The sequence below is a fragment of the Urocitellus parryii genome, chromosome 1 (assembly GCF_045843805.1).
Source record: "Urocitellus parryii isolate mUroPar1 chromosome 1, mUroPar1.hap1, whole genome shotgun sequence".
Classification (NCBI taxonomy): domain Eukaryota; kingdom Metazoa; phylum Chordata; class Mammalia; order Rodentia; family Sciuridae; genus Urocitellus; species Urocitellus parryii.
Genome location: NC_135531.1, coordinates 275732928 through 275756918, shown reverse-complemented (window position 1 = coordinate 275756918; position 23991 = coordinate 275732928). Strand labels below are relative to the sequence as shown.

The following is a 23991-nucleotide window of genomic DNA, read 5'->3' as shown; positions in this document are numbered from 1 at the left end:
CACGTTCAGTGTGAAGTGATGCAGTGCAAATGGCAGCATCTTAAGTGTTGATGGAAACATCAGAAGCCACCTCAATTAGCAGACTTCAGATCTTTTGGGGGCCACTGATGCCCTATTTTCTACTCTTGGGTACTGCCATTTTTCAAAATAATCATCTTATGTAGGCTCCCAATGTTCAGATTAGAATAGAGTAAAAGTAGATGAAGGGAGAAAAAGCACCTGAAGCCACAGCTAGCCTGCTTCTCCTGAGCACCCTCGGCACATATGTGGAACACCAAGTTTAAAAGCAAAATAAGTACACACAGGAAACACAAGCTCTCCTTTCCCTTTGCCCCAATTTCTAACCAAAATCAGAATTCCTGCTATATCTATCTCCTCAGAAGCATCAAGTTTCTCTAGGTAAGTAGGTGGCAAATTTTTTGTGGTTTGTGCGATTTCTGTCACAACTCTGCTGCTGAGCAGGACAGAATCCAAAGACCACATGCAGATGAATGGACCTGGCTGTGCACCAATGTGGCTTGATTTAGAAAACCAGGTAGTGAGCAACTGGGGCTGTAGTTTGGTTACTTGGGCTCTGGAAAATATTTGGGGAGTATAAGATGATGGGTAAAGGGTATGTGAATCTGAAGTTGAGAGTAGATAATCAGTAAACTCTCAGAAACTCTGGTTTCATTTCCTATCTTTACCCCAAATTTTTCCTTTTCACCAGAATTCCCTTACCAACAGTGTCTTCTGCAATTATATCTATCTTACTGAACACACATTCAATCTCACCTCATCTTTGACTCTGAAACATTGCTCAGGCCTAGTAACTTTAGAAGAAGTCTTGGCAGTTTCTTATAAAATTGAATATGTGATTACCACACGACTCAGGAACTGGACTCTTGAGCATTTATCCCAAAGGAATAACAACATATATTCACCTACTGAAATATGTATAACAGTTTTACTAGCTAGAAACTGAAAACAGCCCAGATGTCCTTCCACAGGCCAATGGTTAAACACAGCATGGTACACATCCACAGAATGGAAAAAACTCAGTAATCAAAAGCAATGAACTACTGATAAAACCACGGACATGGATCTAATGGGAATAATGATGAGTGAAAAAAAAAAGGTTACATATTGTATGAATCTATATAACATTCTTCAAATGACAATTTATAGATTAGCAGAACAGATTATCGACTGCTGGTAGAAATTAGGGGTGGGAGAGAAATGGAGGTGGCTATTCTAGTGTAGCAAGAGAGGGCTATGATGATGGAGATATGTATTACAAATGTAGTGATGGTTATAGAATAATCACATGGCTGCACATGTGATAAAACTGCACAGAACTACACCCATAAAGGTTGTAAAGATGGTGAGCTCTGAATAAGGCCTGTAAACTGCACCAATGCCAATTTCCTGGTTTTAATATTTAATATAGTTATGTGAGATGTAACCATTGGGGGAAAGTAGCGGAAGGGCACATGGGATCTCACTGTGTGCATTTTTACAACTTACTATGAAGTAATTTAATTATTATGAATCAAAGTAAGCACTTTTAAAGCAAAATAACAAAAGACCTCTTTAGCTTCCTTAGTATTATCCTTATGTTGTATATAAAATTCCCTCCCCCCAATATTTTGATACTGGGGATTGAGCCCAGGGGTGCTTTTTCACTGAGCGACATCCCCAACAACCCCCTAGCTTTTTTGAGACAGGTCTCCCTGAGTTGCTGAGGGTCTTGCTAAATTGCTGAGGAAGCCTCAAACTTGCAATCCCAACTCGCTAGGATTACAGGCATGCATCACTGTGCCCAGCTATAAGACCTTTTCAATCTACCAAAATTTATATCTCTAGACTTAACTCCCACCATTCCACTCTATCTCCATCCCTATAAAACCACACTGAACAGTGCTGCTCTGGTGTTTTTGTTTAACATTTTTTTTTTGAGATTTTAAAAACTCACTCTTTACAAAAAAATCATTTTAAATAAAAATCTTCTAAGTATATACCAACCTATATTTACTTCCTTAAATAACAATTCATTCTCAAAAAAGGGATTAAACGACCTCAATGAAAAAGAAGAGTCTTATATCAAAGTTCATATGAAGACAAAGATGTTAGATGAAGTCTACAAGTAAAATGACAAATATTTGGGGCCAAATATTTGATTATGAGAAAAAGTCCATTATGATATTAATTCCTATGCTAAATGCTTTTTAAAATCCCAGTGCCTCAAGCTCTTTACTTAAGGTGTTACTTAAAATACTGGTATTCTAAGGAAAGATCATGGACTTAGAAAAACCTATTAATAAACTTGTGGTGTCAAGGATTACTCTAAGCAAGTTTAGTAACCATGAGTCACTGTTAAATGGCCATGCTATGAAAAGGCTACTACCTCCCCCATCTCTTATATTTGCCAGCAAACCCATTCCTCTTGTGTAATGAGTGAATATAGCTATTTAACCCAGTGAACACACACATTCATGGTGAGGAAGGGAACCAAGTATTAGCTAAGCAAAGCAGCCATACCTTCTTTACATAGCATGTAGTGGACAAAGTGTGTAAACAGTCATTACATATACCACATATTTTTGGCTCTTGGCAGTGAAAGACCAAGTCCCATCCCAACCCCATTTGCCAGTTACCTAAAAATAGGGATGGTGAAATCAACCTTTTTAGAAAAAAGGCATAAGGAAATTAGTTTTGTACAAATTCTTTAAGAAGCTATGGCAAAGTTACTAAGGTACCAGTATTTGCATCACATACAATTCTTAATATAACTGTGTACCGTGTAAAAATAATAGTATATTACAAATAAAGGAATAAACATTCAAATATATTCATCATTTTGTCCAAGGATCATAAGAAACAAATGGGAAAATGCCAGAAACATAATTTTGCCATGGGTTTGGCATAGGTATGACTCTTAATATAATGGGTTACCTAGGAAATAATAGTTTTCTATAGCTGGACCATGAGAATAACAACAGGAAACCATTGTACCTCAAAACAAGATGAAGATTTCACTACAAAGCATCTTGCAAAGGATGTTGCTATATCAATGTAAGGATGTGCCAATGATGCAAAGATAGAATTTCTCATATAACCAAATGGTCATGTAGCCTATGTCAATACAGATTTTGAGGAAGCCACCTTCCTTCCACTTATCATTTTCCCCAATATCAAGACAAAATTTACTCCCAGTTATACTTCCACTCAGGTCTGAAACAGATCTAACCCTTGCCTTACAGTAGATAGTTCCCCCCTCCAATATTTTACTAGGAGCTATAATGATTTTCTCCATCCTTCAAAGTCCCTCTGCTCAAATCTTGTTCTTTTCACATGAAGTCTCTGATTCATTCAACTGTTCCTTATGGCAAAGTTTTGAGTTTCATTGCCAGTCTAATTATGTCTCCCTCAATACAGTACAGTTTTTTTTTTTTACATATTTGAGTGAGCATCTGCCCACACAGAGAATTTAAATAGTTCATTTTTATTATTGTGACCTAGTCTTCCAAAAGCTTTTTCAGGATGTTTTATTATATTATCTATTTTCAGGACAGTCATTTGTGGTTTCTAAGCCACATCTGTCCCAGCTGTTACATGGACCATCTTATTATCTATTGGGTTATAGTGGGCACATAATTCAAATGCATACTTGATTGAGTTTTGAATTATCAAGATGGTGAACCTGCCTACCACCAAAAATTCCCTTATGCCTCTTTATAGTCCCTTCCCCTCCAATGACCCACTCTATCCCATAGGTCCCAGCCAATCCCCAAGCAATCACTGACCTACATTTTGTAATTATGGATTAGTTTTGTTTTTTAGAGTTTTATACAAATAGAAACATATATAATGTACTGTTTATAATTTTGGCTTCTTTCACTTGACCTAATTATTTTGAGATTCATTAATATTGTTATGTATAGCAATAATTCATTCTTTTTTATTGCTGAGCAGTGTATCATTATGAGTGTATCCTAACTAGCTTATTCACATACCTGGCTATTTCATGTTTGGGGCTATTACAAATAAAGCTGCTATGAATGTTTACAGACAAGTCTTTGTGTGGACCTATATTTCTTTCTTTCTTTTCTTTTTTTGGTACTAGGGATTGAACTAGCTCTTTATTGCTGAGCTATATCCCCAGTCCTTTATTTTTTAATTTTGAGATCCTCCTGCCTCAGCTTTCCAATGGACCTACACATCTAGTTATTTTAAGTTATCTTAAGAGTTGAATAGCTAGATCTTATGGTAGATTTAAATTTAGCCTTTTAAGAAATTGCCTGTTGGGCTGGGGATGTGGCTCAAGCGTAGCGCGCTCGCCTGGCATGCGTGCGGCCCGGGTTCGATCCTCAGCACCACATACCAACAAAGATGTTGTGTCCGCCGAGAACTAAAAAATAAATATTAAAAATTCTCTCTCTCTCTCCTCTCTCACTCTCTCTTTAAAAAAAAAAAAAAAGAAAAGAAATTGCCTGTTTTCCGAAGTGTTTGTACTATCTCATATTCTTGCCAGCAAATCCAACACTGTTAACATTTCGTACAGTATTTTCAATTTTAACCATTCTAAGCTAGGCAATCAATCGTATTTCATCATGGTTTTACTCTACATTCTCTTAATGATTAACATCTTTTCAAGTGTTTGTCTGCCATTTGTATACCTTATTTGGTGAAGTGTATATTCAAATCTTTTAATAACAAAAACAGCATGGTACTGGTACCAAAACAGGCGGGTGGACCAATGGTACAGAACAGAGGACACAGAGACCAATCCACAAAATTACAACTATCTTATATTTGACAAAGGTGCTAAAAGCATGCAATGGTGAAAGAATAGCATCTTCCACAAATGGTGCTGGGAAAATGGAAATCCATATGCAACAAAATGAATCAGAATCCCTTTCTCTCGCCATGCACAAAAAAAGTTAACTCAAAATGAATCAAGGAGCTTGATATTAAAACAGAGACTCTGCGTCTGATAGAAGAAAAAATTGGCTCTAATCTACATATTGTGGGGTAGGGCTCCAAATTCCTTAATAGGACACCCATAGCACAAGAGTTAAAAACAAGAATCAACAAATGGGACTTACTCAAACTAAAAAGTTTTTTCTCAGCAAGAGAAACAATAAGAGAGGTAAATAGGGAGCCTACATCCTGGGAACAAATTTTTACTCCTCACACTTCAGATAGAGCCCTAATATCCAGAGTATACAAAGAACTCAAAAAATTAAACAATAAGAAAACAAATAACCCAATCAACAAATGGGCCAAGGACCTGAACAGACACTTCTCAGAGGAGGACATACAATTAATCAACAAGTACACGGAAAAAATGCTCACCATCTCTAGCAGTCAGAGAAATGCAAATTAAAACCACCCTAAGATACCATCTCACTCCAGTAAGAATGGCAGCCATTATGAAGTCAAACAACAAGTGCTGGCGAGGATGTGGGGAAAAGGGTACACTTGTACACTGCTGGTGGGAATGCAAATTGGTGTGGCCAATTTGGAAAGTAGTATGGAGATTCCCATTTGACCCAGCTATTCCCCTTCTCGGACTATTCCCCAAAGACCTTAAAAGAGCGTACTATAGGGATACAGCTACATAGATGTTCATAGCAGCACAATTCACAATAGCTAGACTGTGGAACAAACCTAGATGCCCTTCAATAGATGAATGGATAAAAAAAATGTGGCATTTATACACAAGGGAGTATTACTCAGCCCTAAAAAATGACAAAATCATGGCATTTGCAGGGAAATGGATGGCATTAGAGCAGATTATGCTAAGTGAAGCTAGCCAATCCCTAAAAAACAAATGCCAAATGTCTTCTTTGATATAAGGAGGGCAACTAAGAATAGAGCAGGGAGGAAGAGCATGAGAGGAAGATTACCATTAAACAGGGACGAGAGGTGGGAGGGAATGGGAGAGAGAAGGGAAATTTCATGGAAATGGAAGGAGACCCTCATCGTTATACAAAATTACATATAAGAGGAAGTGAGGGGAAAGAGAAAAAAAACAAGAGAGAGAAATGAATTACAGTAGATGGGGTAGAGAGAGAAGATGGGAGGGAAGGGGGGATAGTAGAGGATAGGAAGGGCAGCAGAATACAACAGACACTATTATGGCAGTATGTAAAAACGTGGATGTGTAACCGATTTACTTTCATTTCTTCTTGCCTGTTTTGTTGTTTGTTTTAAATCAGAAATGAATGCTTTTTTCCCCTTTTCATCTACTGATATACTGTTTGGCAATAGTGAATTATATTGATTTTGAATGTTGAACTAGCCTTGCATTCTAGAAATAAACCCTACTTGGTATTTAGATTTGATTTGCTAAAATTTAGTATTTTTTTGTACCCACCATCATGAGTGATATTAATTTGTAATTTTCTTTTAACATCTTTGTCTGGTTTTGGTATCTGGATAATAATGCTGACCTGATAAGGGTTAAGAGCAATTCTTTCTACTTAAATTTTTGGAAAAGTTAGCAATTCTATTATGTTGTCCTTAAACATTTGGCAATTTCAAGTGAAATCCTCTAGGCCCAGAGTTTTCTTGATTGTACCATTATTAGTTAAATTTTCAACTATTTTGACATAGATTCAGGTTATCTGCTTCTTCCAGAGTGAGCCTGGGCAATTTGTGGCTTTCAGGGAATTTGTCCATTTCATCTAAAGCTATCAAATTTATGGCATGAGATTGTTTATAATACTATTATCCTTTCAAGATCTGTAGAATCTGAAGTGATGTTAACTTTCTCATTCTAAATATTAGTAACGTCTGTTTTTTCTTTCCTGACCAATCTTAGCCAGAAGTTTATAGATTTTTGAATCCTTACATTTTTTCTGCTCTAAAAATTAGCTGATTTCAGTTTTGATAGTTATTTCCTTTTGCCTATTTTATATATAATTCACTCTTCTTTTTCTGCCTTCTTAAAGTGGAAGCTCAGACTGTCCTTCCTTTCTAACATTCAGTGTTATAAGTTCCGTAAGTAATGGTTTAGCAGTATTCCACTAATTCTGTTGTTTTCACTTTTACTCCATTCAAACCACTTTTTTTTGGGGGGGCGGGGGTGGGGTGGGGTGGGGGTGGGTACTGGGGATTGAGCCCAGGGATGTTTAACCACCGATTCACATCCCCAGTCCTTTTATGTTTTACATTGAGACAGGGTCTTGCTAAATTCCTCAGAGCTTCTCTAAATTGCTGAGGCTGGCTTTGAACTCACATCCTTCTGCCTCAGTCACCATGCCCAACTTCAAACCACTTTCTAATACCTCTTTGATTCATGAGTTAATTTCTAAATATTTTGGATTTCCAAGGATATATTACTGATATTTAATTCCAGAACATCATGGAACATATTGTATATAATTTCATCCTTCAAAATGTACTAAGACTTATTTTTATGGCCCAAAATATGGTCCATGTTGGTAAATGTTCCACCTGTACTTCAAATGAATGTGTAGGTTGGTTCTGCTATTATTGAGTGGAGTGTTCTATAATTTATTCAGATCAAGTTGGTTGATAGCATCATTTTGGTCTATAAGAAAATCCCTTCATTATATTAATGAAAGTGAAGTACCAGATTATATTATTAATTATAACTGTGGATTTGGTTAGTTCTTTCAGTTTTAATATTTTTGGTTATTTTGAAGCTCTGATTTTTAGGAATGTAAACATTCAGGATTGTTATATCCATGGATTAAATGATCCCTATACTTTATCATGAAATGGCTTATTTTTCCTTGGAAATTTTCTTTGCTCTGAAATCTATTTGTCTGCTTTTAACAGAGGCATGTCAGTTTTCTTTTGACAAGAGTTAAGTGTACATTTGCCCATCTTTTTAATCTATTTGTATTGTTACCTGTATATTTCTTATATAGGCAGCATATAGTTGGGATTTTTTTCATCCAGACGATCTCTGTCTTTAAACAAGTGTTTAGATCATTTATATTTAATGTTATTATTTATACACACACTGGACTCCACCATCTTATTTGTCCCATCTGTTATTTAATCTCTTCCCTTTTTTTGGTCTTCTTTTAGATTTATCATGCATTTCCAATGATTGTGTACTTCTATTTTTCTTTGCTGGAATTTAGTCTTTGTTGTTTTTTTTTTTTTTCCCTAAGATTAAGCAAGGAGCCATACTTTTATCCATATTACATTTTATAAGTTAAGATTATACACCACCACCAGATAATTAACTATTCTTTGGAGCCTGATTCAGTCACTCACATGATTTTCCTATCCTCCTCCAATTTTTGTCACTTACAATATTAAGTTCTTTAATTTTTTTTAAACCATTTTTAATGAAATTTATTTATTTATTTATTTTTTAAAGAGAGAGTGAGAGAGGAGAGAGAGAGAGAGAGAGAGACAGAGAGAATTTTTAATATTTTTATTTTTATTTTTTAGTTCTCGGCGGACACAACATCTTTGTTGGTATGTGGTGCTGAGGATCGAACCCGGGCCGCACGCATGCCAGACGAGCGCGCTACCGCTTGAGCCACATCCCCAGCCCAAGTTCTTTAATTTTTGTCTTTAGCAGTCATAAAGAGTTCAGAAGAGAATAATATGACAGTGGTTCATGTTAACTCTGCTTTCTATTCCACTTTCAACCAATACAAATATTTATTGAGCTATGTCTTTTAGAAGGCTTATTTTCAACAGGGGCAAGCAAACATCACTGAGTATATTACACAGAAAAAGAGAAAAAGGTCTAAGGGAATTGGAGTGCAATAGGGTAGGGCTGCATTTTCAATAGGGGGCTGGTTAAAAAATGGCATTTGAGCAAAGACTTGAAAAAAGGGAGTAAGTAAAGGAGACAGCTGGTAAAGAACATTTGAGGCAAAGGGAACAGCCAAATGCAAAGGCCTACAGACCAGAGTGTGACTGAAGCACACAAGGAAAGATGGCCAATGTGTGAAAGAGTACTAAAAGATACCATTAAGATCATGGGCCTGGGGCTGGGGATGTGGCTCAAGCAGTAGCGCACTCGTCTGGCATGCGTGCGGCCCGGGTTTGATCCTTAGCACCACATACCAACAAAGATGTTGTGTCCGCCGAGAACTAAAAAATAAATATTAAAAAAAAAAAAAAAAAAAAGATCATGGGCCTGATTATCTAGGCCAGTAGTTAGCATTTGCTTTTCTGTAAATGGGCAGAGAGTAAGTATTTTAGTATTTGTAGGCCACATAAGGTCTCTATCACATAATTCTTTGCTTTTTAAACCATTTAAAAAATGTAAAACCCATTTCTCAGCTCATGAGCGGTACAAAAATAGGCCTAGGCATGATTTGGTTGCAGAATGTACATTAGACCCATGTAAGAAATTACTTTGACTCTTATTAGACCCATGTAAGTAAGGACTTTGACTCTTATTCCAAGGAAATTATTATTTGACTCTGTTTTGAGTGAATGTTTCTACATTGTGGCTGTAGAGAGGCAAGGGAGACTAGTTAAGAGGCCAACACAGTAATACAAAGCAGAGATAATGATAGTTCAGGCCAGGGTAGTAACAATGAAAATGAGAAGAGGTGATTAAATTCTGTATTTTTATTTAATTTCTTCTTCACATAACATAGATGAATTTGAGGAGTCAGAAAGGAGTCATGGATGCCTTTTTGGCTTGAAAAACTAGATAGAATTTTGTATACCACAATTGTGGAGACTGTGAATAGAATAGATTTTGAAGTATGTTTTGATTCAAAATAGAGTGAATTTCTATTGGTCGAATTCCAAAATATCTTGCTGTGATCTGAATGGAATTGCTTTCAGCTTAAAAAATTAATTTGGAAAGAAATGGCATCTTAACTATTTTCCATATTTCTATCTGTTAACAGATCAAGTATTCTTCCATGCCTCTAAATTAGGTTCTATCGTTTTCTTCAAGTGGAGAGTTCTAAAAGAGCAGTATTGAGGACTATTATCCCCAGTGCTTTAAATGACACCCAGCATTAGACAGGTATTCAATATAGTCTGATGAGAGCTGGGGTGTAGTTTAGTGGTACAGTATTTGCTCAGGATGAATGAGACCTGGGTTCAATCCCCAGCATCATAAAAATAAAAACAAGCACATGCAATATTAGTTTGGTGAACAGAATATATTTAAGAGAGTGGACAGCACATTTAGGCACTGCAAAAGATGATGAATCATTTTAAATTCATGGAATGGACACATTATTCTGTCAACAATTAGCAGTTTCAGGATAAGGATGAAGGAGCAGCCATTGTGGGCAGTTCCAGCAGACAGGCAGTGTGTCTGCTTCTGTGGGTTTTCCTCTCCCTCACACTGCCTCTTTAGCTCTGCTGTGATCCCAGGTACCACATATGGGTGTCACCCCTGATACTTGCTGGTGTGGCTTCCTCTACCCATGCAAACCTGTAGACTACTAGGACTGCTGGGTGTTGCAGTAGATGTCCAGCAGTGAAAGGAAAGCCAGGTTATGTACTCTTACCCTGAGGTAGAGATATTGCTGTGATTCTGCCAAATGTCTCCTCTACTTTCCTGAGGACACAATGTTTCTAGTTTCTGGAACTAGACTTTTCATATTTTTATATCCTAACTGATTATCTTCAGTAAGATGGGAAGAGTTCTTGAATTCTGTTTCATACACTTACCTTACCCAGAAGTTCTCTCAGAATCTCTTTCTCTCTCTATATATTTTAACTATTTCAATTAGCCTGGCTTCCCAGTCCAAAGGGCATTAGAAATAACAGCACCTAGTTCAGGGGAATCAGGTACTGTGGAGGACACAAGTAGTCCATAAATGTCATACCGATCAAGGAGTTTGCATTCAAGTAAGGAAGACAAAAATACAACACAAACATAATTAGGCTGAAAATGGTGGCACTTCTGACATTTCCTAGATAGGTGCCTACATGGTGGGGATTTGTTTTAGTGGGCAGGGTTGAGATAGGAGAGAGGAAGTATTTTGGTAAGCAATCTAGGAAAAAAAAAAAAAAAGGCGGGGCATGGTGGTGCATGCCTGTAATTCCAGCAACTCAGTAGGCAAAGGCAGGAGGATCATCAGTCAAAGCCAGCCTCAGCAAAAGTGAGGCGTTAAATAACTTAGTAAGATCCTATCTCTATACAAAATAGGGCTGGGGATGTGGCTCAGTGGTAAGGTGCCCCTGAGTTCAATCCCCAGTACAACAACAACAACAACAAAAAGTTGTAAGGGTAGTTTTGAATGATAAGTGGGGGCTTTGGTGGAAATCCAGCAATAGGGAACATGATTTCGGGCAGCACAGAAAGACAAAGGCATTAAAAACAGTGCATTTAATTATCTGACTTGGTGTAGGTTGCTGGAGCCTACAGAATAAGGGAGAAAGAAATTAAAATTCACCTACAGAAGAGAGCATATCATAAAGGGTCTTGTGTGTCTGTACTGAACATTTAAAGCATAGAGCATATTTTAGGAAGGACAGTAAGAAGGTAACTACTAAGATCCAAAAGAAAGATTATGAGGTTCTTCTTCAAGCAGAAATACGACTCAGATTCTATTCATAAACCTTTATGAAACAGAATATACAATATTTAGTGGAAATGCTGTTTCAGGAATCAGGTGGCAAGACATGACTGGGATGGAGTCAGGTTTGGGCTATGTCGAATGGAAGAGACATAGAGTATGGACATTGAGAACATGGAAAGAAAACCAGAAGCAGTATCCTCCCAGGAAGATTTTGTTTGTGGAAACACTGCTTTCAAGAATCAGAGAAAACATTTCAAGAATGAAATAAACACTTTGTAAATAAACTTGGAAATTTCAACAGAAGAAGAAACAAAAAGGTGAGAATGTCTGTGAGATAGATGCATAGCAGAAAACTTGTTTCAGCAGCAGCAAGCAAATGCCATATTAGGACTAGATCTAAAACCCCCCAATCAGGGGTAGAGTGCTTACCTAGCATGTGTGAGGCACAGGGTTCGATTCTCAGAACCATATATAAATAAATAAAGATGCATTGACAACTAAATATATTAAAAAAACAAAAACAAAACCCCCAAATCACCCATATCCATACCTTCTCTGCTTTTTTGTCAGAAATGTCCTGCTTTTCCAGAACAGCCATGCTCTCCTTCAGGTTCTTCACGATGTCTGCTGGAGATTTGTGAGACTTCCCAAATGGGAACGGCATGACGGCAACAACAGAGGCCTCCGACGCACTCTGCCTGCTTGACCTGCAACAAGCACAAAGCTCAGGTGAGAAAACATGGGGTCAACAGAAGACATTCTAACCAAATAGGGAGGAAATCAGTGCTTAAGAAAGTCATGACTTTCATAATCAATAGAAATTGGGAGACTCACTAATATTTGGAAAAATGATAACAGAGATGCCTTGGAATTATAGAACATTGTACTTTTCAAAATTTTCTTTCTTTTCAAATCCTCAGTTCTCCTAACCACCCAGCCAAGAAAGAACCTGCCGATGCTACTGATATAGGTAGGTACAGTTACTGGTATCACTCACAGGGCAACATCTACTGTCAAACCCAATGCTAAGCATTTAATTCATCATCTAACAGAATCCTACAGTATTATCATTTACAGGTAAAGTTTAGCAAGGTTGAGAATATGGCTCAAGGTACTAAGTGGTTAAAAAAAGCACTCAGGTCTGTCTTAACCAGTATCCTTAATCACTACATTATACCTCCAATTAATAGTTCTCTATTCTAAAGTCATGAGTGAGGCAAAAAGCCAGAGGAAGCTTTAGTCACTAGGCACCAGCAAAACAGGTCTTTTATCTAGGTCTCTCCCAATGTTCCTGGTAGGCTTCACTGGACATGTGCATACTTCCTCAACATGGCTACCCTTCTATTCAGTCAATCGCAGTGTCTCAGAGATGAAAGAACCTTGGACAAATCTCCCAACAGATCTTCAAAGCTCTCATGTGACACTTTCAACATATACCCTTTAGGAATGGATGTGAAAGAACTCACTTGATAAAACCCTAGAGATATTGAACTTATGAAAGTTTTTAATATTTTGGATATTACATTATCCAAAGGAGGACATACAACTACTCCAAGAAGTCATGGTGAAAAAAGGTTAACAGAACAAAAAATGGAAGTGCTTGAGAACATATTAGAAGTTACGATTTCGTTTTTTATTAAATAACTAAAAAGAAGTTAAACTACGGAATCACTTCATGGTTTCAAACTGTGAATTCCAACTTTATATTTAACTGCTCCAGGTGTCTCCATACTTCCTACCCCCGAACCAACGTAAGAAAACATAGGTCCTAAATCCTCCAACCCTACTCTGTCCCCGCCTACATGTAAACTCAGTATCTCTGTCACACAGCATCACACTTCTTTTGAGCTCTCCCTACAACTTTATTGGATATTGAATATTTGCCCCCCTCAAGTTTAAGACACGAAAACATACATATCTGTTTACAAAGAACAAAGACTTAGGGGAAAACCATGTAAATGAATGCTAATATTAAGACTATAGTTAAATAAATAGTATGCTATTTCTCAAAGGTTTTGATATGATGTGTTCTAACCAATCTGTCCCAAAATATCACCTATCTCAGCTTCTGTCAGCTTATAAATCCTTTTTTGATCAAATTAAAAACTCATCTTCATTAACCAAAGAGACATAGCCTAACATGCTTCTTAAAATTCAAAGATAAGCTTAAGTCCATTTCTAAGTATCTTTCTCTAAGAAGTCTGGATGGACTACAGGAGAATCACTCCCCAACAGCTGTTAAATTATCTCTGATTATCTGGCTACAAGGCAGACAAATTCTGGATTTTTCTTTCCCAAATCATTTTTTTAAAAAATGGCGGGGAAGGGGGGCATGCAGGTTGCTTCTACATAAATATAGTAGTTCACACTCAAATTCTCTGAAAATATTATCTTTCCTATTTGTGATTGTGTAAATCACAGCAGTGATGCCTTATATATGTCAATGCTGGTGGAGAGTAGGACTGTTTACTGGAATATTTTGCAGGAAGTATTTAGAACCCTGGTTCAATGGTGGAAGAGGTGATTTTCCAGGGTAAAGGAGTTTTAAAAAGTCCTACTAAAAGTCAAAATATGAAAAAACTTCAAATTTAAGAATACCCACATGGGATGATCAAGTAGACAGATAATTCATGTGCCTAGAACATTGCTAACAGCAGGTAAGAAAAGCAATGCTTTAAGAAATAAAAGATCTTGCCAGGCATAGTGGCACCCACCTGTAATCCCAACTGCTTGGGAGGCTGAGGCAGGTAGAGCTCCAGTTTGAGGTCAGCTTGGGCAACACAGCAAGACCCTTTCTCAAAATAATAATTAAAAAGGGGCAGGAGGGGGGCTGGGGTTGTGGCTCAGTGGTAGAGCGCTCACCTAGCATGTGCACAGCGCTGGGTCTGATCCTCAGCACCACATAAAAATAAATAAATAAAATAAAGGTATTGTGTCCAACTACAACTAAAAAAAAAAAAAATTAAAAAGGTGGGTGGTGGTGCTGATACAGTGGGGGAAAAGAGAGGAAAAAATGAGAAAAAAAGTTCTTAAGCATGTTAGATTAACATGCCCAGTACTGTGTATTGATTTTGTGTTGCTAATTTTGCAATGAGTATAATAAAAGAAAGCCAAAGCAGCTACTGAAGCAGAAATATCTGTCTCAAAAGCAACACAGTGAAATCATGGATGATAAAACAATCAGTCAAAAGAGTTGAAAGTGTTACCTCTGGGGGGCAAGAAAAGGGTGAGAATCTGGTTTTTTTTTTAGGTACCTTTTTTGTAACTATTTGAGACTCCTTTAATTACTGATAAACATATTATCACTGATAAACAGAAAGCCTAAACTTACAGAAAATGGATAAACAATCCATCCTTAGTACTTGAAACTTACTTAACAAGCCACAAACATGTTCAGGTTACTATATTAATCTAAGTGCAGACATTTTCTATTTTATTCAATTCTACTTACAAGGGTGTTATATAACTAATTAGAACAAATTAAAAAAAATACACAGGTGACTAAACAATTTCATGAATTACCAATTGGTTTTAGTGATAATAAAGAGGAACAGGAAGATATGGAACCAAATAGACTCCGTGTTTTAATTCTTGCTTCAATCTTTTTACTGTTATCTATACTCACAAGAAATTTTAGCAATTCTTGCACAGAACAACACATCACCTTCAGAAGATGCTCAAATTATATAGCAAAGGCACACTTCTCTAGAGGGACTCTCATCAGTACTGCTTTCTCCATTCAGTGGAGACAAAGCCTTCCAAAAAGCCTGGTCTATCATGCCAGGAGTATTGTTCAGAGTGCTTTGAGACCTAGAAACATGTGAAACACATAGGCACCAGTCTTTGTTTCTGACTGCTTTTCTCATTTATCCTTTTTCCTCATCATTATTTCCTTAAGTAAGAAACTGAAGGGATTTTAGGAAATAATAAGAACCCACTGAATAAGGCCCTTCTTCAATAATTTTTCTCTGCCCTTAGATTAGAATCCAAAACTTGTAAGTTAAATTTATAGCTTTTTTTTTTTAACGGTTACACTGCTTGTTCAGCAAGATTCAAACATTAAAGGATTATTACATAAGGAAGAAAGTGAAAATCACCTGCAAAGCCTATAGACAGCCATTATTAATGGATTAGCATAATGTCCTTTTAATTTCTTCCTTTATATGTGTAGCTTTTTGCACTGGAAGTCTACTCTCGTCTCCAACATGGAGACTTGATGACACTAGATATGATGACTTCTAGTTTACAAAGAATGAAAACTTCAAATCACTATTCTATTCCACCGATATTCCTAATAGCTGAAAGTTTAGCAGAAAGCTCCTCAAGAAAGTGCTGGAGAATATACAGAAGAGCCACTGGGGAAAGTCCACACCATTAAAGTTAGGACTGTTAGGTACTGCCCATCTTTGGCAATGTGACTGTTTCCACATTCTTATTCACCAGTGTACCGATGAATACTGAAGGGTAGTCAAATGGCCCATAAGCCAGTCACCATGATACATTAATTTATTCAAATACTAACAGTGCATTCACTATATACCATAAAGTTAAAGCATTGAGTATCTGTTCTCAAGACAACATTCTGCTGTGTATGGATGTGGGTGTACATGTTTAGAGAGAATAATGAAAAGCTGTTGAATGACAACACATTCCTAGACAGCTGAGTTCATAAGACTCTACATGAACATATTTGTTAGGCTTGACTCATAAACTTGGTGGTCAAAAGCAAAAAAGTGCAAACAAACACAAAGTCCTCCCTCCCATAAGACTTGCATACAGGAACTATTAAGGAACCTAATAGGCAGTTGTAAATTAGCTCTAAAACCTAATCTTGCTTTCAGGTTAATGTTACTTAATTCACACAATTACTGAATATGTACAGATACTGTGTTAGGTGCTAGAATACCTATCCAGTAGTGCAATTATAGAAAGCACAGTAATTAATTACATGGGCTTTAAAGATAGCCTGGGTTCAAATCTTGACTTCTCAAGGTCTTAACTGATTTAAGACTTTTCTAAGCCCTCTCACCTCATATGTGAAAATGCAAAACACAATAGCTACCTCACAATTAATTGGAATTAAATTACACATGTTTAAAGTATTTAGCACATCATTCACATACAGTAAAATTTAAATAAACAGGAGTAGGGGATAGTTTTTTCCCTACCTTCTCTCTAAAATCTGATTCCTATTATTTCCCGAATTAAAGTGGGTAGATACAATTTTTATCACATAGACTATACAGCACCATACAAAGCATTAAAATGAGTGATCTTATCCTTCTTTTTAAGTGTGCACTTAGAAGTCCTGAGTCAGCTTTTGGATGGATGGGAGGTTTGCCCTTCTTAGCTGCAAATAAGATGTGATGATTCAGCTCCATTAAAATAAACCAAGGGCATCTTTAAGAAGCTGGTGGATCTTTGGTTAATTAAAAAGCTACCAAATACATAAGTCTAAATCAACCATGTCAAAACCAAAATCAAGTGCTCAAGAACATACACGGCACTAGAATGTGTTTTGTGATTAAAAGATTGTAACCAGACTTTCGGGGGTCAATGATACACAAAAGAAACCATATAGAAAATTATTTTATAGCCTAGGCAGTAAGTGATAGTGATGGCAATGATACCAGCAATATTTAAAATAATGTAAGATCTCTCACAGTTTGTGAGCATTACCAACTTCTCTATTCAATTTCGATCCCCATCCCTACTTCACTCCTGACCAAATCTACAACAAACCTGATGGATCTATCCCTCCCTTTCTCATCTCCCTCATTCTAGGTTTTGGCTACATTTTGTGCTTTGGCATTTCTGAACCAGGTCTAAGTATATTCCCCATATTGTTCATAGGGAGCACTTAGCCCAAATCACCATAGCTCTCCCCTCACTTTCATTCACACTTCTGCTGAAATGACACCCAGTCAGTAAGGCCTTCCTTGACCATTGTTTCTCTAATGTCATCTCTTCCCCATTTTCATCTTCTTATCCTAATTCATTTTCATCCAGTACTTACTACCACAACCTGACATAAATTTCTCTCTTCTCTATTAAATCACATGAAAACAAGGACTTTATCAATGTCATTTCTTCACTGAAAACTGTGTGGCATATACTTAAAGGATATTTATAATAAATGACTATTTAATCTTCAAAAGAACAAGGTGGGATTCTTTTGTCCCTTCATTCCTAAGAGAAGTTCTATTATTTCTGCTCTGTAGATGAATAAAATAAGGCCAAAATGATGGTAATGTATTCAAATATTAAAAAGGTATTTAATAGAAGAACAGGGACTTAAAACAAGGTTTAAACTAACTTTTATACAGTGTTTATCAGGTTATCCAGTACCTTTCACATAACAATGAATACATTCATTATGTATCAATAGCCTTAAAAATGTCCTTCTCTTAAACCTTCAATCCCACTTCTACAAATGTATCCTAATAATTGCTTCTCTAAGATTTATGTACAAAGAAGGCTAAACAGTTCTGTAAAATAGCAGAAAAAGAAAAAACTGAAACTTCAGAAACTATAGCTGAGGGCTGCAAAGTAATTTAAAATGAATTATTCTGAATATTTCTACTGCTATAAAAGCCTGCAATTTCTTTTAAATGAAAACACTTTATGTATGAAGTTGCATATATATTACAGTCTCACCTGTGATCTTTATGTATTTGCTAAGAGAAAAAATATCAAAGGTTAATAATGGGTAATGAAAATGAGACTTGTATATTTATGTTTTTCTTATGGGTAAGTATTTACAAAATACATGCAACATTTTTTCTGATTATACAAACATTATTTTAAAAAATTAATTCAAGATTATTTTCCACTAAAAGGAATGAGAGCTCCATGAAAAGAGTAGGAAATATGCAAGATGAGCCTGGGACACCTTACTCCAGAAAGCAAATATTAATGAGATCATGGCAAAAAAGAGAGGAGTCAAACTGAAAAAGTACCCATAGGCCTTTGATGGTATAATTTAAGCATTAAAGGGAAAAGATTATAATGTACTGTCATGCAAATTAAGCAATATGCATATAAAAAGTATTATACATTTAAAAGCAATATTAGTAAACCATAAAAATCCATTAAAAACTCTAATATATTTATTGGTCACCCTGAAGGTTGTGAAAGCAACAATTCAACACTCTAAAAATTGGTAAATAAAAGGAAGGAATAGAACACTTTAGACTACCTTTTTTCTGTACCCTGTTTCTCAGGGTAACTGAAGAATGACAAAGGAAAGTTCTTAAAGATCCATAGCCAATGCACATTGAAAGAAAAATCATAAAGTTATACAATCCTTGATGAAATCATGATCTAGCAACAATAATCAATGGCATTAAAACTACTAACTACAGCTGAATAGTAGATAGACAATTTCACAGTGGTACACACACTAATAACAGGGAACACACTGACTTATGACTAAAAGCTGGACAACCAGACCCAGCGTCTCATGATACCACATAACAGGGAGTAAAAGCATCACCTATAAAAAGATCTGACCCTTTTTATCCCCCAAAATACAAATCAAAATCCAATCAAGCTTCCAGATCTACCTACCAACTTATGGGAAACAGATGAATAAACCAAAACACCACCACAAAAGCAGTTAGTCAAACCCAGAACCTGGTACATGTAACAGGACAAATAATGGGTTCTCCAATAAGTCAAACAACATGAGAGGGGGAAAAGAAGGCAGTGGAGACTGTTACATAGGTAAGAGAGATTCCCGGATCTTCTCTGGACCCTAATTTGAATAAACCAACTGAAGAAAAGATATGTTGGTAACCAGAAAAATTATTCACTGGGTATGAGCAATTGTTGTTAGTTTTGTTAGGTATTTCAATGGAGTATAACCGATACATGAAAAACGTCATCAGTCAGACACATCAAATTATGAAATATGAATGATCTGGATTTTGCTTTAATATACTTCAGCATCACCCTTCCAAAAAGCAGAGCACAGGAACAGATAACCTTCCTGGAAAAGCCCTCTGCCTTTCAAAAAACATCACATTTTTTTTTTTTTTAAAGTTTGGCCCATATCTCAGCTTTAGATCTTTCAAGAGAATCTGTCTCACCTCTGTACTGCATAGAGAACTAGGCAATCCATATTGTACACTACTTTTTGTTCCCAACCAAATCTCTGGAGCATTTGCATAGGTCTGAGTGGATATCAGTTTCTCCATACACTCATTTAGGAAAATCCTATCTTAACCAATACAAAGTTTCATTAGCAGTATGCCTACATTTTTCCAGAACATTTTTAAAAGAGATTTTCAAAGAGTTAAAATATTTCTAACCTTTTCAGAATTTAGAGGTGAGAGCAAACCATTGTGAACTGAACATTTTCTGATTACAAAGTCACATGGACCAGTTTTAATTCCAGTTTTGTAAACTAAAGTACTAAATTCTTATGCTAACCTATCTTTAGTAGTATTCCCACAAGTGGTTGAATTGTTAATCCTTGATGTTTTTTTTACTTAGAAAGTAGGATCTGCCTACTTATCAGTGGGACAAGTCTTTGCAGTAATACCTGATTTTTAGAGAAAGACCCATTTAACAAATTTTAAAAAGCAACAGTGCTCATAAAAAGCCATGTGTTGGCTGGGCACGGTGGTGCACGCCTATAATCCCAGCAGCTCAGGAGGCTGAGACAGGAGGATCGCAAGTTCAAAGCCTGCCTCGGCAATAGTGAGGCACTAAGTAACTCAGTGAGACCCTGTCTCTAATGAAATACAAAAATTGGGCTGGGGATGTGGCTCAGTGGTTGAGTGCCCCCCGAGTTCAATTCCTGGCACGCCCCACAACCCAAAAAAGCTATGTGTTAACTTTACAAATAGGAACTTCACGTTAAACCTCAAATACTTTCTGAAAGAATCATACTTCTATTGCCAAGTTTTACTGTGATAATTTCAGTGTAAATGCAGTCATTATGGATTTCTAAAGTTATGATAATTAAGTACAAAAAATATTTCAAGCTGTCCTAAATAATTTTTGGAACAAAAGTATTCATAAGGAAAGACTAAACAAAGGGCCACTCTGGCTACACAAAGACCAATGTTCTGTGCAAGTTCTATATACCAGATACCAGAGTAAAATGAAGCCAAGGAAGACTATACGAGAGTGACTCAGGTCATTTTTTAACTCACACCAAAAGCTGAAGCCAGTTTGCACAGCCAACTGTGTAAGAATGACAACTTTTTCAGAAATAAGCCATTCTAGCTTAATCTCATTTATCAAACCTCACTATAGTTTGAAGAGTAGTTGCTTTCTTTAAAATACTGTATAGTTGGGGGCTGGGGTTATGGCTCAGTGGTAGAGTGCTCACCTCACATGTGCGGGGCCCTGGGTTCAATCCTCAGCATCACTTAAAAATACATAAAAAATAAAGGTATTGGGTCCAACTACAACTACAAAAAAATATTGAAAAATATTTTAAAATACTGCTTAGCTGTAGGCAAAAAGTTAATCAAGAAATCCATTATGACACAATAATTCATGAGTTTTCTCCGGTTAACCAACAACTAATTAAGTTATTTTGGGGATGCACAGTATTTTCTTTATACGTGATGACTATATTTAAATAGATGTTAAATAAGAAAGATGTTAAATAAACTTAAATTTGTATTTTTCAAAATTATAGGTCTGATTTGAGAATATTTTAAAAACAGACATGCCTTTCAGAAATGAATTCCAACTATTTATGTGACAGAATTCCTAGTCCTAGACCTCATCCCAGTCCAAGCCAAGGGTAAATACTGGAATTAGAAGGTGCCAAAATATACCATTAAACCTGAGCAGCCATTTGGTGGGTATTAGGTAGGACTATTTTGAGGTAGGCCTATATCCTCACATCCTAAGCATAAAGGCATCCAGGACTGGGATAAACTGAAAGAGGTGTCATGAAGAAAGAAAGAAAATCATTTTGAACAGTCAAATCAGACACATTACTAAATGCATTACCAAGTGCACACTAGCCTGTGAAGTGTCTGGGGGCAAGAACCATATAGTCACATTCAATCTGATGACATTTAGCAGTGTTGGCAACCAAATTCTTACAAAGTTTATCCAGCTCAGGTTTGTTACAGATGAAAATGATGAACCTTGAGGGAGCTGACTCACTCAGGGAACCCCTCACTTACTCTCTAGGCAGTGACAGTGTGTCACTGTTTCTTTCAAAGAATGTGACATTCCAAAGATTCCATGTGGAGTATGGGATCTGACCAGCCAATATTACTTATCCATCTATTTCATATGATCCTAAACTCCATCAAATATGATCCTAAACTCCATCAACCGTTATTTTTTTTCTCCACTATTTTTTTTCTTCCTCCTCCTTTTTTTTGGGGGGGGGGCAGCGGGGACTGGGAATTGAACCTAGAGGCGCTTTATCCTGAGCTACATCCCCAATCCTTTTTATTTTTTGTTTTGAGACAGGATCTCACTAGAGTTTTGATAATTTGTTAAGGCTAGCCTTGAACTTGTGATCCTCCTGCCTTGGCCTCCCAAGCTGCAGGGATTGGTGTATGCCACTAAGTTTGGTCCATTAGTAGTTTTTAACAGTCACACTACACAGCTAAAAACTTTTCCAGTAAGCAATTTAACTGATTTTGGTCTCTGGTACTTGCTCTGTGGGAAGCCACACTGTCATTCATGGTTTATTACTGCATTTTGGGACATGCTTGTACAATTATTCCTGTTAAATTTCTTCTGATTTTGATTCAGTATACAACATTTAAAAATTTTTATTGGCTCTCAATTCTGTTAACTAGTGTATTATTAACTTTCCTTACTTCTGTCAATCATAAATCTAGTCAGCAAGTCATATAGGTCTTCCTTTACTCCCTTTAAAAAGTACAAATAGATGGGCTGGGATTGTGGCTCAGCAGTAGAGCGCTTGCCTAGCACGCGTGAGAGGCCTTGGGTTTGATCCTCAGCCCCACATAAAATAAATAAATAATTTTTAAAAATATATATAAAAAAACTATATAAACATTATTTTTTAAAAAAAGTACAAATAGATCAAGGAAGACAGAGTGCTAGAACCTTCCAATTAAAGCCTGTCATCGGTTTCTTTTGTGTACAATTATTTCAACAACCACAAGGCCACCTAACTATATTATCACTATCAATGGTGACTTACAGATTTCTTTGACCTCAAGATATACATTCACACAATAAAAAACAAGTATTGTCAGACAGCACTTATCTTTATTATCTTTTACTAGGTAAAATTATACTAACATTCTTTTTTTTTTTTTAAAGAGAGAGAGAGAATTTTTTAAATTATTTATTTTGTTTTAGTTATCGGCGGACATAACATCTTTGTTTTGTATGTGGTGCTGAGGATCGAACCCGGGCTGCACGCATGCCAGGTGAGCGCGCTACCGCTTGAGCCACATCCCCAGCCCTATACTAATATTCTTCATTCTAGCCTATTTTGTTCCATCCTAGTCTCCCACTCTCTAGCCTCCTTTTAAATACTGATCATAATCAACTAATTTGATTTTATAACCTATTGAATTATAGGTTATAAAATTGACAGGATGAAATTTTGATGGGATGAAACCTTAAGTTAGTAAAAGGTTTAAAAATCAACCTTAGGTAGCTGGGGCACGGTGTCGCATGCCTGTAATCCCAGTAGCTCAGGAGACTGAGGCAGGAGGATCACGAGTTCCAAGTTAGCCTCAGCAAAAAGCAAGGTGCTAAGCAACTGAGTAAGACCTTGTCTCTAAATAAAAGACAAAATAGGGCTGGGGATGTGACTCAGTGGTCACATGCCCCTGATTTCAATCCCTAGTACCAAAAAAAAAACAAAACAAAACAAAAAAAACCTTAGTAGCTCTTTTACTAATGACAGCTACTTTATTCATAATGTCAAAATTCTCAAATTGTCATAAAACAAAGATTTTTTTTCACAATTAAAGACTTGAAGTTATAGCCACATATCACAAAACATTTAGAAATGTCTGTAACTATATGACTGACTAGTTTTTTAAATTAATCTTTTATTTATATATGAAACAGAATGCATTACAATTCTTCTTACACATATAGAGCACAATTTTTCATATCTCTGGTTGTATACAAAGTATATTCATACCAGTTTGTGTCTTTACACATGTACTTTGGATAATAATGTCCATCACATTCCACCATCATTTTTAACCCATGACTGACTAGTTTTTATGATCTTTTATCAATATAGATCTGCTATCTTTGTTTTATCTTCATGATTCATTCACAGTCAAAAGAGTTAAGAATTACATTACCATTTTTTAAGAATTAGTTTCAGAAAATGTGAACTCCCAACTCTTTTAGACAAATCTGTATTTAATGGTTAATGTCCACATTTTTAAAACAGTCAATCTTCAAGGATAGAATTATAATCTATTTCAATTCTGGCTAAATTTATTACCTGCTTTGCCACAGACTTGTGCAAACATAGTCCATATGATCAAGGGCAAACATCATGGGTCTTACCCATATTTTTGCAAATAAG

General features: G+C 36.3%; 1 protein-coding gene across 1 annotated transcript in view; it reads right to left on the bottom strand.

Annotated features, from left to right (window-relative positions):
• Nucleotides 1–23991, bottom strand: part of Cab39 (calcium binding protein 39) — a 77754-nt gene that overhangs the window by 35904 nt on the left and 17859 nt on the right. Inside the window, exon 2 of the mRNA XM_026396238.2 lies at nucleotides 12028–12184. Coding sequence (XP_026252023.1) covers nucleotides 12028–12141 — 114 coding nt within the window. The 5' untranslated portion in view covers nucleotides 12142–12184. The remainder of the gene's footprint in view (nucleotides 1–12027; nucleotides 12185–23991) is intronic.